This window comes from Aquila chrysaetos, chromosome 13 (genome assembly GCF_900496995.4).
Source record: "Aquila chrysaetos chrysaetos chromosome 13, bAquChr1.4, whole genome shotgun sequence".
Classification (NCBI taxonomy): Eukaryota; Metazoa; Chordata; class Aves; order Accipitriformes; family Accipitridae; genus Aquila; species Aquila chrysaetos.
Window position 1 is genome coordinate 20,355,925 of NC_044016.1, and position 14,155 is coordinate 20,370,079.

Sequence of the window (14,155 nt, forward strand, 5' to 3'; positions counted from 1 at the left end):
AAATCATGGTCTAGTAATTAATGTTGTTTTTTTGTAGCGTCTCTGATTTATTTGTTGCAGCGCTTGGAAATTATACAATGAACATAGGAAGATATTATCTCATGCATAAAGCAGCTGAACGCTGCTTTGGGGAAATCCATTCTATCCCAAGCCATGCCACAGAGATCTTAGCTGATGCAATAAAATCATTTGTAGCACACTTTTCACATGGGGCTTTTGAATACCTGTTTTACCTTTCTACATTTTTTTTATTATTATTACTTAAAGTTATTTAAAATAGTTCATTTTAAAAGAAATGAAAAAGAAATCATTTCGAAAACTATCTGAATGATTCCACTTTTTCAGTGGCTTTTTGGAGAAGGCTGCAACATGATTGCGTTTCCATTTGTCATGACACAAAAGCAAAGTTATAAAAAAATATTTTCTAGAAGTAATAACTTTTTTAGACTCTTCAGAGGATAGCTCTGAAGTGAGTGAATTAAATCATATTTCATGTGAGTGAATTAAATTATATTTCATGTCTCCCAGAAATTAAAATCATGCTATTATGATAATAGCATATCGATAGACTGAGACATGTGATGCAGCCATGTATGTTATTTCTTGAATTTCTGAAGATGCTCACCTGATGAGTAAAAGCTTGCGGAAGGTATCAAGTGAATCATTATATCCATCAGGTATAATTTCATCCTCAGGAGCATCTTTATCAAACCAACTTTTCCATCCTTTTTCATTATGGGCTATCTAAATTTATTACATTAACACACATATAAATATATTTCAGCTGTAGTAAAACCCCCTTGTAAATGTATTTTAATAAGAGTCTGTTATTATATTAGGATATATTACGTGTAACATTAAGAGTCTATAGCATTTAAGATATACGTCATGTGAATTGCTATTAAGATCCTACAAATAGAAATTTTAGTATTAAGATGCAGGCTCTTAAGCTAATCAGTTATCCATGGATTCCACTCCCAAACACATGCAGCTACTTAAGAAAAAAGAGTAATTAGCAGAAGGATTCTATACAACAAAAGGTACATACCGTGATTAATTTATTCCTTCTGATCACAAAGTACTAAGAGGAACAGAAAAATCTGTCCAAGTACAGTCCAGTCAGCCAAAGAATGACAAATTAAAAATAACAGACTCTAGTAAGCTTTTGACTTGAGAAAGAATAAATCTGACTACAAATATGATCATTACCTAGGCACCTCTTAGAACCCATGATCTAATAGGACAAGGGATACTGGTAGACAGAACATAGTGAATATTGCTATGCAGTTGAGCCTTTAATGCAGTGACTGAGAAGAGTCAACTACCGCAACATTCTCAGATCACTGGGAAGAGAACAAGGAACACACTGATACCATCTGTTCCATATGTCTATTATAAACCAAGGAGCCCTGTCCAGTTGACTGACTTGGTTTCAAATAGAAGTAGTTTCAGAACAACATACATCAAGAATGGACTGGGAGAGGTATGAGAAATGAACATACAGGGACCTCTTCCAACCACATATTTCCTACAATGGAACTCATTCAGAGAGATTCATAAACACCAAATGTCCATTTCTGAACTATAACCCAAGTCTGATGAAAAAAAAAACCACTTTATAAGCAAATAGCTCAGTTCTACATTAACTGACATCAACCTGAGCACATGCTAGGAGAGTATGCAGAGGAGGTACCTTCTTAAAGCTAGGCCACAGCCAGAGATAGGTTACTGAGCTAAAGGGACTTTAGTTGACTCAGTAAAATCATTAAGCTTTCATTACATATTTCTTTGTACGATCTCTCACTCAACCATAGCTGGAAGTAGTAGGTGTGAAAAGGAACAGGGTCATCTAAATGTTTAAAGAAGAATATGTCTTTATTAAATTAAGTTAGGCATCTGGGACTGGAGGACTTGAATTTTAGAGGAGAAAAAGATCTGTAACTGGCAAGAAAAAAAGAAAAACACAGGAACCTCTTGAGAACTGAGCATACCATTTTCAAACTTTTTTTTTTCTTACTTTAAATAATTTTGTTTGTACCTAAATGAATAATGATACAGTTGTATTTAATGTGATGACCCAAATAGAACATCCTATCTAATGGATGCAAATAAGTATTAAAAAGGTGTTATTTCCATATTTGCATTTTTTTATTGATATCCTAGTTGGCACCCTCCCAGATCCCATCTCTCTTACTAAAATCACCTAATTGTCACTTTTCAACTTGTAAATTTACAGCAATTTTAAGTTAGTGCTAAAAGATTAGTTTAAAAAAGAGGCCTTTTCAGGTAACATGGTTGCCTAAGTATTTTGGAGTCTAAAATTTTGTTTGCACCAATTCTAGAAAAGTCCTATAACAGAACCATTACAATCTACAAATTAAAAGGAAAATACATAATTCATAACCCCATGGCTAAATTTAAATAATGTTAGCCAGTGTGCAGTGGCATGCATTTTGGGTTCTGGTGCCCTAACAATGCACAGTGAAGACCTAACTAGAATTCCTCCAACTTTCTTGTAACTCAATATCCTGTTTTGATACCTCCAGAAACCAAAACCTGGAGGAAATAGGCTGGTATGTGTCCATATCTTGCTTTGATACAGCGTTGGGAAACAGCCAAGACCACTTCCAGGTACACCATTTAGATAAAATCTCTGCTACCCTTCAGGGCACTAAATGCCATCACTAAATGGACTTGGCTGACCAATGCTGTAACAGCACGAAGAACTTAGTGTCCTGGCTATCAGTCTGATTAACAAGGAGTGCTAAGAAGGCACAGAAAAAGAAATGCTTAGGGAGTGTTTTAACTACACTAAAAAAAAAGATAAATTTACCACAGTAAAGAAAATAACTGATAAACACGTCACAAGCTTATATGTGCATATAAGTTCATGTATGTCTCAATAAAATAAACAGTACTGTTACAGCTAGCTCATCATATCTGAATAACATGTTAACCATGGAATGGAAATGAGTATTTAAAAACAAGCAGCAAGCAATTTACTTGTAAAAATCTATCAGACTCAGACATAAAACATTGTAACTTAAAACCTGACACTCATAGATTAACTTTCTGAAGCTTTTTGATACCTCTACTATTTTATCCTTTCTCCTTATTTCTGCCTCTTTCATTGACTCCCTTTTTTACTAGTTGTTTGCTCCTGTTCTCTTCTCCTTCTACCTCAATGACTATAATACAAAATACAATAAAGCAGATTAAAAAAAATTTAGAGCAAATAAATATACTCCCATTCATGCTACCTAACTGTTCATTTCTATGCCTTTATTCTGTATTTTCTCTGGCCTTGTTCCTAACTACATCTCTTGTGCATTCCAAATGTAAAATATGGGAGCACAATTATGATTGGGAAACTGGTTATTAACATTAAAAAGATAATTAGTAGATATCACCTGATTCAAAATTTCTGCAAACTGTGGAATTTTGCTCAATTCCACTAGGTTTAGCCACATCATGTCAAGAATCCAGCGGAATGGTTTGGGTGGGCAAGCCTGTAGATCCAATGCTGCACCTCCTGTACATAAAAACATTCTGATGAAATACACATGGCACTCCAGGGGTCAAGATATATTTGATATTTCTTTTTAAATTATGTTTTCTGGCCCATGTAATTTTCACTGGGGTACTAATTGCACTCTTGTGTACTTATCACTTATTTCATAAGATCATAGGATAATTTAGTCTGGAAGGGACCTCAGGAGGTCTCTAGTCCAACCTGTTCAAAGCAGGGTCCACTATGGGATAAAATCTGGTCTTTATCCTGTCTGGTCTTGAAAATCTCCAAGGGTGGAAATGGTACAATCTTTCTAGACAATGTGTTCTAATGCTTGTCTGTCCTCATAATGAAAAAAGTTTCCCTTACATTCACTCTGAACCTCTTTTTTTCAGTTTATTTCTGTTGTCTCTCATCTTCCTACTGTGCACCATGGTGAAGAGCCAGGCTGTTTTCTTAATGGCCTCATAGGTGTTGGAAGGCTACTATTGGGTCTCCCCTAAGTCTTCTGTTTGCCAAGCTGAACAAGCCCAGTTCTCTCAGCCTCTCATCTTAGATCATGTGCTCCATAGGGTTTGTAGTTATAAGTTTATACAATGATACTGATTATATTTGAAATATGGGAACTTTTTTTATAATATCTTTTAATCTGTGCTGATAATACAGTAAAAATAATTTTATATTTGTCTGAAAGATAAAAATATTCCTCTGAAGACCTTCTCTTAGACAGTCTATATTTTATCCTACTATTCCTAAAAAGACAAGAAATTGAAAAGAAAGTCTTATTTTCTCAACTGTAAACTTCTACCTCTACTCTAATGAAATGCATAGTTATAATATCTAAAGAACGTTACACATGTTAGCAAAGTAGTCTCCTGGGATCGTTGGAAAAAAACCCAAACACAACAAAAGAAGAAACAAACTCTGGACTGATGGAATCAATCAATCCTAGACCAGCCTAACAAGCACAATTCATTTTAAATAGCATATATAAGGCCAGATAGCCACTAGATAATACACATTTCACATCCTCTGGTATGCAATTGAAGAGGAAATACAAAGGAACACCTCTGGAATAAGACTGCAATCCAATTTTAAACAGACTAGCTTTTCACTTTTTATCATAATTTTCTTCTTGTTGTAGCTGCCTCTTCCCCAGTCTTCCACAAATTAATTAATGCCACTTCTTGGGAAAACTAGAGGGTGGTATTCCAGTGGTCTCCAGAACTAAGATAATTTATTCATTTAGGTCACTGGTATAATGAATTTCACCAACTTATTACACACAGACTGAAAAACCACCTTGGAATAATAACTATTATTTTTAAGCACCTATATGTATGTGAGCATGTATGTGTGTGTATCTACAGTCTATATATATGAGCTAAAATTATTTCAATACTTTCCAATTATACATACATGCTTACCAAAACCTACATACATAAATATAGATGTAGTTCCATTTCAATTAATATATTAATACTTTTACAAGCTGTGTCTAATTATTCCATAGAATATCAAGAAGTTTTAACATAGAGACCTTTTTTCTTATTCTGCACCCACCTCATCCTCAAATTCTTCATGAATGTGATTGTAGAGAAAATGAATTATGAAAGCAAGAACAGAAGAAAAACATCATTGGAGTGAAAAGGAGATTAGAATATTAATTTCTAAAATAAAGCACAAATTTTGTTATTTAAGAAATTGTTGGGAAGACATTATATATAGTATTTTTGTAGCAGCTAAAGAACTAAGGCTTACTTTAAAGTTCTGACACATTATAGGAAAGAGTTTATGGTGCTGCAAATGCTATAATGCAAGAAATTCTTATTTTCCTGAAGTCTCTTCTGCTTACATTATAGACTTTACAGGGAAAGATTTGATTTTTTGAGATGTTTTCCTGCAGACTTCCAGGATGCAAGAATTTTATTTATATTTATATCAGTGATGATTTTCAGGAAACAGCAGCTCTGCTTCTTTTAAAAGAATAAACACATGATTCAGAAAGACTAAATATTTTCCTAGCTAACTGAATATCCTTAAGTATAACCACAAGAATCACCTTGCTGAATCTGGACCTTAGTATGCCAATGGGAACAATTAACATTAAAAAAAAGTAAAAGTTTCAATAAGTGAGCAGTAAACAGTTCTTAGGGAAGTTTTGGCTTTTGGGGAAATTTTAAACCTTAATTTTTTGAGGCAAACTCATTAAATGAAGAATGAGAATTACAAAAGTGTAAACAATATGTTTCTCATTGTAATACTTGATATTCTTGCTATTAATATACATACCTAATAATTGATAAATCCTGCTAAGTTCTTGTGGTTAGCCATTTGTTATGTGAATAAGTAAAATATGCAATGCCTAAAAAAGTCTTTCCTTTTATCAGTTTTCATTTTGTCATTCACAGGCATATGTGAAAAATTCCAGTATCTAGAATAATTTGTGCAATGCTTTCCTCCACACATGGATACACTTAGATATAATCAAGAAACAGAATTAGATATCATTAATATATGATTTCAAAGTTTTCATGAACTACTGAAGGGTCAATTAAGGGGCAAACTGTTGTTCAAGAATGTGAAGTTCCTATGTACAAATGCAAATTATTTCTGTAATGCAAAAACATAAAGATATTTCATTTGCTTTTATTACTAAGTTTTCCTACTGTTGCACTTCTTCTCCTTCCCTTTACCCCACAGATGACAAGCTTCAGTAACCTCACAGAAAGAAAGGGCTGCTTCATAAAATCTGAGGTGCAAATACTGATTTTCTTGTATTTCCTGTAACTTCCTGTTAAAGTTCCCTTAAAGCATCCTCTTATGTCTTTGGCACTGTGATACAAAGATTGAAATAACTGCCTGGGATCCATTTATGGATCCCAGAACTTCCTCTTAGTCTCTGCAAACTGAAATAATGGAAATCAAAGAGAGGATAACAAAAAGTGGTTACATAAATCTGTAATCCGTTATTAGCATTTTTATTACAAAATGATACCCTGTTCCAGAATCGCATCTTTCCCAAATTTAATACATTAGGCCAACAGGAATATTTTTGCAGATTATTGAATTCTGTAAGGGAATCACAATCACTTTAGCCAAAAATACTTTTCTTAATTTTAAGATGTAACCATTAATTGTCCAGAAAATAGCATACTTGGCAATATTTATGTCTTTTATTTAAGTCAACAAAGCCAAAGATGTTTTGTAATTCCTCTTTAACATGCTCTCTAATATTTATGGAGCTTCTTAGTAAAATATATTTTCTGCTAGAGAAGATCATATTCTTAATTTGTGCCAGTCCTTCACTTTCTACAGGTAAAGGACACAGCCTACCTAAGTGTCAAGATACCTACAAAATAGTCAATTAACTCCTTAGATTTTCTCCTATCTTTTCGATTTTATTTCTTTCTACAGTTTTAATAAAAATTCTATGCCACCATCATGGGAGGATATTTTCCTATGATTTGGGTACCTGCTTTCTCTGTTTTGCTGACTTAAGGTTACATTTAAGCTATAGCATTAAAATATTCAGGAAAGGCCTAGTGTTTGGCTTTACTGGAATACAGTAAATAGAATGAATTTAAATTTATGTACTTTAGCAGAAGGAAAGATTTAGAGTTGATAATCTCCTGAGATTAGCTGAATAATGAGTTCTAGAGACTTTTTCATTTCAAATAGCAATGCTTATTTCACTGAGACATCCCCTGATAACATTGCTGATGATAAGCCATGAAAGCTCTCCTGGAAAAGACATGGAAAGAAGAGGAAGAGAGATTTATTTTTCAAATAAATCCTTTCTTCAGCTGCCCGATGATGTTTGGTAACATGGCATTCATTTCGCACCAAGAACTGCTCAACCAAGGAGGAAAATTGAACAATTAATTCATTGCAGAAGATACCTAAGAATCCAGGACAATTTGGCTAGGCATCTGCCCACTTTCCAATTTTATTTAATATCATGTGAATAATTATAGAAAATCTATTGTTACCTTGGTGTCATTTTATATACCAGAAGAATTTCTCACTATTAAATCACCTGTGGTAAAGCTAGGCAGGAAACTGCAATCATATGTTCTACATAAATTGCTAAAAGTACTCCTGTACTTTATTACAGACTTCTCATTAGTTAAAAATGGGTAAGTGACCACTTTCTGTTTCACATGCCCAAGGTATATTTTCCTCTGGCAAAACAAGAATCCATGAGCTGAGAAGCCAAGAAATATGGTTCCATGTCTAATGCTTTACTAAAGCAGACATTTTCATTTTGAAAGCATATCCAAGCATGCCCTGCCTGACATCAGTGGTAAATTGGTAGCTGGATACCATTCTCAAAGGATAAAACCATTATGACAAACTGGAAAGCAAAACAGAAAGTGAATTTAGTCTTGTTTCCTATCCATTTTGTTCATTAAAGGCAGATATTAATCTTCAAATATAGGTTCACTACTTTGACATTAGACCTTTGCAAGATTCATTTGAACACTGTAAAATTCAAACAGGTTTTAGACAGACCTTGGCATAAGCAATCCTGATCACATTTTTCAGCAGAGGCACAAATTCACAGAGCACAGAGGAGGCAGACCTGGCCAATTCGGCCACAGAAACACATTATGTTCTCTGAAAGTCAGTGTTAACTGGTTGGCAAAAGTCAGAGAAAACTTAAGCTGAAACTGATAAAAAGACTGTAGCACCTGCTGGAATTTATATGGAGCTGTTCTGGCAACTTAGAAGATAGCTTCATTCAGCTCCATCAAAGCTGAGAAGCAAAGGAGCAAGAAGTCACCTAATTTATAAAAATAAGGATACAAATATAATACAAAAATATACAATTATTAAACCAATTGATGGAGACAAGCAGAACTATCATCTTGATCTCAGGATAGAACACAGCCTGGGTAAATGGCAGCAATAGAACTGAGATGGGGAACTGCATCTAACTTCACTGGACCACAGCAGGGTTAAGGACAGAGGCAGCTCCCACAGAACTATTGGTAGAAACCACGCAGCCAAAAAAAAATAAAACACACTTTGAAATGGTATAAAAGTTTAGAAAGTTGAAATTAGCTCTATATATAACATAATTTTTTTAAACTTACCTCTAATGAGTACCTGGAACTCTCTGTTTTTCACGTGTCCTCTCTCAAGATCAATTTTTAATGTCAGGAGGAGTGTAAAGAGGAATTTGTGGTTTTCATGCAAGCCTCTAATAGAATATGAGTAAATTTCAAAGGTAAGATACTCAATAATATTTGAGATTCTTTTCTGAGGTAAAGGAGATTTCTTAGATCTGAGTCATGAAAACAAAGCACAAAGAAAGCATGTTGACAGCAGCAAATACTTTGGAAAGACAAATATCTAAATAGTAGAAAAATCTGTGTCTTCCTACTTGGCCATGGATTGATCAAATAACTTCAAGAACTGAGCCAGTGAAGTTTGATACATATTATTGACCATGCTCATTTCTGTAATAAGAAAATAAAGAACGCTTCCACGTGTAGCAGCAGGTCGATATTCCTCCTGAGCAGTGTTGATCTTCACCTCAGTTTCTGCTGCCACAGACAACTTTTCAGCTACTTCAGCAGCTGTTTGCTTCGTTGTTTGCAGAACACCAATCAAGGATTCATCATCTACTAGTGAACCTAAAAATTCAAATATTGGATGTTTAGAACATTTTAGTAATAATTTTTTCACTTCATGTATGTAAAAATCAAAAGGCCAAATTACAGGAATTATTTATAACATGGAAACGATTTACTGAATTGCAGAAAACTTTTAAAAAGGAGACCAAACAGGATATGTATTACTAAAAATTATTTTTATATTCAACATGCTAAACAAATGCATTCAACCTATGTCAATATGAATGTATCTATACCAACAGCTTTACAGCATGTACTAGAGAAGTCAGCTTTCTTATGCACATAACATACGGATTCATACACAGTGCAATTATTTTAAAGTCTGTTGATTGGTACACTCAAAGTCAGAAAGACTTAAGGTCCTAAAGGCAATGGTCGCACAACAGTATTCATGTATCTCAAGTACTTACTGATTGATTTTCTGGAAGTTACCATCTTTTTTTTTCCACCAGAGAGATAGTAATTGATCATGTACAGCCTCCTAATATACTGCAGAAGACTTTCAACACCATTTAAGCTAGCCCATTTTATTTTGCATTTTGAATGGGTTAAGGATTTGCCCATGATCAGATACCTTATCTCATTGGAGGGGCAGAAAGCTCTCAAGAAATTGATTTGTTTCACAAAACTTGTTTAGGTGTTAAAAATACTTAGTGTCTAGGGTTGTATATAGTGGCATGCTACAGTACCAAATCCCTCATACTCCTGTAAATCACCATACTTCAAATTTCTACCATTGGATGTTCTCTTACTATATCTTGGATGGATAAATCAATTTCTGTATGGAAAGGTTCTAATGTGAATCAGCTTAATCTGCCTAATCTGCTTAATCCTTTGATACAGAACCTCTGGTTGCACTTAATTTGTACAGAAGATTGTCTTCCAGTTCTTTCATCTTCCTCTTATTAAAAGTTACATCTTCCATGAGTTTAATCCGTTCTGCCTCTAGTTCCTATTATTAAAAAACAACAAAACAGCATGATACTTTAGGGACTGTAACTAGAAGTCATACTTAAAATTTATTTGCTGTTTTTTCAAGCTCATGAAGTGTGATTGAAGATATGGGTGAAAAGTTGGATCCAGTCATGAAATAGACATTTTACATTTTCAGGCATCTAAAATGTGTTTTTATAACATCTTTTTTTTTTTTTTTCTTTTTTTTTTTTTTAAAGCAGTGTTTATTCAGTACCTTATTCAGTAACTTATTAATGCCAAATGCTTGTACTTAATTTTTGTGTCATACTGACAGTCATATGTGGAAGATCCTCAAGGTGTATTTTTGTTATTTGGAAATTTCTACACTGAATCTGAATAAAATTTTAGGAAATGGCCGATGTCTTTTTTCCATTTGAACATTTCTTTTTTGCTACATCCTGAAAACAGTTAAATAAAAAAAAAGTGTAAGCATCACTATGGTTTGTGTGTACTGTTAGGTTACCTGTTTTTCAGTAAGAATTACTCTTCTTAGTAACTGATTCTCAAGTCCTTTCACTGTAACAGTAAAATCAATAATTGATGTTTTTGCATTAATTTCAGGCGTGAAAGCAGGATTTGGTAGCTTTGTAGTAATGTACAGTCTAAATGAACTCATAACATCTACTTCCTTATCGCCAACTTTCACCTGTGGAGTAAGTTAGAATAGTATTAAGCAGAGGAAAATTAACTTTATTCAACTCAATAATATTGACCATAAAAAAAAATACATTATTTGAAATGCCAAAGAGAGGAAGTTTATTTCACAATTCAAATTTGTCATGAAAATAACAATTGATGACCAAAGGTAGCAGTTAGGGTATATTATAAAAGTAGCATTCCCCTCCAGGTAAATACAGGGATTACTTCCACTGTGGGTTCTAATTAGTGGCTTCAGAACCGTTTGATTTAGGTTTTGTGCTTCTAATCACATCTCAGATGAAAACGATATAAACTACTGACCTTTGGAGAAATCATTGTTCTCTTGTGTTCAGGGAAAAAAAAATATTTGATCCAACAATGGAACATTAATTATTGGAAATTAGTTCTATATTTATTAAAAGTAAGTGGATCATAAAGAATATAAATTTACATACTATAAATTTATATACTATAAATTCATTCAGAGTTTTTCACAGAAATTTTTACAGAAGTTAAGATACTCCGAATCAGTTGTCTAACTTGAAAGCTGCATGTGCACAAGGAAATCTGATCACTGTGTAGGACCCTCTAAGGCCATTTCAAATACCTGGCTTAAGAAAGAGTAGGACCAACCACTCCCTTAAGCATATTGTTTGCTCTGACATTCAAAGTAAAACTAGTTCACAAAAATAGCAATCATTTTATTTTCATTATCATTAATAATCTGGTCTACCATCTCTCTCATATCCCAGCCAGTTAATTAAGATTATTTGAGAAAAATACACATGGAATTATACAGCATGTGCAGTCACTTTATTGCAGAATGTTTGAAGGGAGGTTGCTTTTAAAATTTGGGAGTGATTTCTTCATCTAATGAAGGTCAGAAAGACTCATGATTTTTCAAGGTTGGGAATATACTTAATATTATTAAAACTTTGTGCTTTTTCGCTTGTTCCATCAGAAAACAGCTCTATTCCAGACTAAAGATTCTGCAGTTGCCATAATCAGTGCTCCACACTAGGAAGAGAGAGAGACTTTTTCAATTCCATTAATTCTGCTAAAAGGTGTAACATGAAATTGCTTGAAAATCAATAGAAAGTATTGTAAGCATTCAATACAATAGACATAACTGGTTCCAGTTTTGAATCTTCAGTAGTAACTTCAGTAGTTAAACTCAAATTTTAGACTCATGAACTTACTATTCAGTTGAGGCTCTGTCTCCTATATTTTATTAGTTCAATTTGATTCTTCACATTACCCTACTGAATACAAAGTTTACCTGATTCAGCAGACGTTTGGAATAAAAGGGTAAAATATCATTCATCACAAAGCCAACTACTTATTCCAGGTCTTTTGTTTGATTACTAACCTTAAAAGAAGTTCCAGATTTCATGAAATTCTTTTCTAATATATTATCAAGGACTGGATCCAACTCTTCACCTATATCTTCAATCATGAGTGATCGTCCTAGTGAAAGACTATCTTCTAGGTGTGTACGGAAATACTTGTCATTCAAAGTCGTTACCTCAAAACGTAAATTATAAATTGATATAAGGATAAAAACATTTCTGCAAAGTCTTATATGAAAACCACAGATCTAACTATGAAATTATGAACACTTTTTTCATTGTTTTTGTTAGTTGCATTTTAAAGAAAGTAATAAACATTGACCATGCAGCAATTTATGCAGAAATACTTCCTGTGTATACAATGAAAAATACCATAGAAAGGTGAATTAAAAGATTGGCTGTAATGGATTCCACAAAATTTCATTATGAGAATAATAATGTACCAAATAAAAATGGTACAGATTATTGGGAATTGAAGATGTTACATATATTTTTGAAATCAGAGACACCTAACGTCTTTTAATATTCTATTCTATGTCCTGAGGACTAGCTTTTATAATTTTAGCTTTGAAACCTTGAGAAATTCTTTCTGGAAACCTGAATTCAGTCTAACAAATGAATTGTTGTTACAATATTATGAACTCAGATCTTCGAAATATTATGAAATGGGATTCATAATATACGAAACCATTAAAAAACGTAAGTAAGTAAATAAAACACTCATTTTGTATTGCTGCCTAGATTTTGATTTTCAGAAAGTTCTCATATTATTTTCAAGATTTTTCTCTGCAGGTATGAAATAGGGCCATTCTACTGAAATGTCCTGGTGGACAAGTTCAGCATTAGCCAGCAATCTGCCTTTGCAGCAAGGGTCAACAGCATTCTGGGCTGCATTAGGAAAAACATTACCAGCAGATTGAGGAAGGCAATCCTTCCCCTCTGCTCCATACTGGAGACACATATCTGGAGTCCTCTGTCTAGTTCTGGGCTCCCCAGTATAAGAGAGACACTGAAGTGAGTCCAGCAAAGGACCACTAAGATTATTAAGGGATTGGAGCACTTGACATATGAGGAAGGCTGAGAGAGCTGGTATTATTTAGCCTCAAGAAGGCTCACAATGGTATTTACCTATGTATATAAACACCTAGTGGGTGAGAATGAAGAACAGGGAGACAGACCCCTCTTAGTGACACACAGTAACAGGACAAGATGTAATGGGCACAAACTGAAATATAGGTGATGCCATTTAAACGTAAGAAAAAAACCCAAAACTTTATTGTGATGGTGGTTGAACACTAAAACAGGTTGCCCAGAGAGGTGCTGAAGTCTCCATCCTTGGAGGTATTCAAAACCCGACTGGATGCAGTCCTGGGGAACCTGCTTTAGAAGATCCTGCTCTGAGCAGGGAGGCTGGACTAGATGATCTTCAGAGATCCCTTCCAACCTCAACTTTTCTGTGGTTCTGACAGTTTGCTTTATTAATGATAAAATGCTAAGCAAGAACTTCACATTCACTTTACTTCCAAGACTTAAAATCTTCAAAATCTAGAGATCCTAAAACCCTGAAAATTTATTGAGATTCAGGAGGACATATGAGATTTTGCAACATTCAGGTTAAGGGTTTTAAAATGCAGGCTCCTTTTCCCCATGCTACTTCATTTGTGAAAAAATTATTTGTGATGCAGGCTACAGGTGACACGTGAACATCTTTGTATTATATTATGAGCAGACATTTAACCCTATTGCCTGAAGCTATAAAAGAGCTATTAAAACTGCAGTAACATTAGGATGCACAAATTTGTCTTGGATTTGGTTTTAACTGGTTGTCCTCAATTTGCTTTTATAGCAATAACTTCATATATGAATTCTACCTCGGGTTCTAAATTCTGGACCGCATCAGTTCAAGTACTTTGCCTACATTTTCAAAGCTATAAGTTATCCTGCTTTTGTCTGTAATCTTACTAATAGTTGCCCAATTTATTCTCATTTAATAATTTCATATTATACTCTTTTGCTATACTTTTCACCACTTTGCCCTC

At 33.9% G+C, this 14,155-nt stretch overlaps 1 protein-coding gene across 1 annotated transcript in view; it reads right to left on the reverse strand.

Annotated features, from left to right (window-relative positions):
• Positions 1–14,155, reverse strand: part of DNAH8 (dynein axonemal heavy chain 8) — a 148,697-nt gene that overhangs the window by 21,934 nt on the left and 112,608 nt on the right. Inside the window, exons 72-78 of the mRNA XM_030036172.1 lie at positions 12,137–12,292; positions 10,592–10,774; positions 10,000–10,105; positions 8,901–9,153; positions 8,611–8,801; positions 3,411–3,532; positions 626–744 (exon numbers count right to left, since the gene is read on the reverse strand). Coding sequence (XP_029892032.1) covers positions 626–744; positions 3,411–3,532; positions 8,611–8,801; positions 8,901–9,153; positions 10,000–10,105; positions 10,592–10,774; positions 12,137–12,292 — 1,130 coding nt within the window. The remainder of the gene's footprint in view (positions 1–625; positions 745–3,410; positions 3,533–8,610; positions 8,802–8,900; positions 9,154–9,999; positions 10,106–10,591; positions 10,775–12,136; positions 12,293–14,155) is intronic.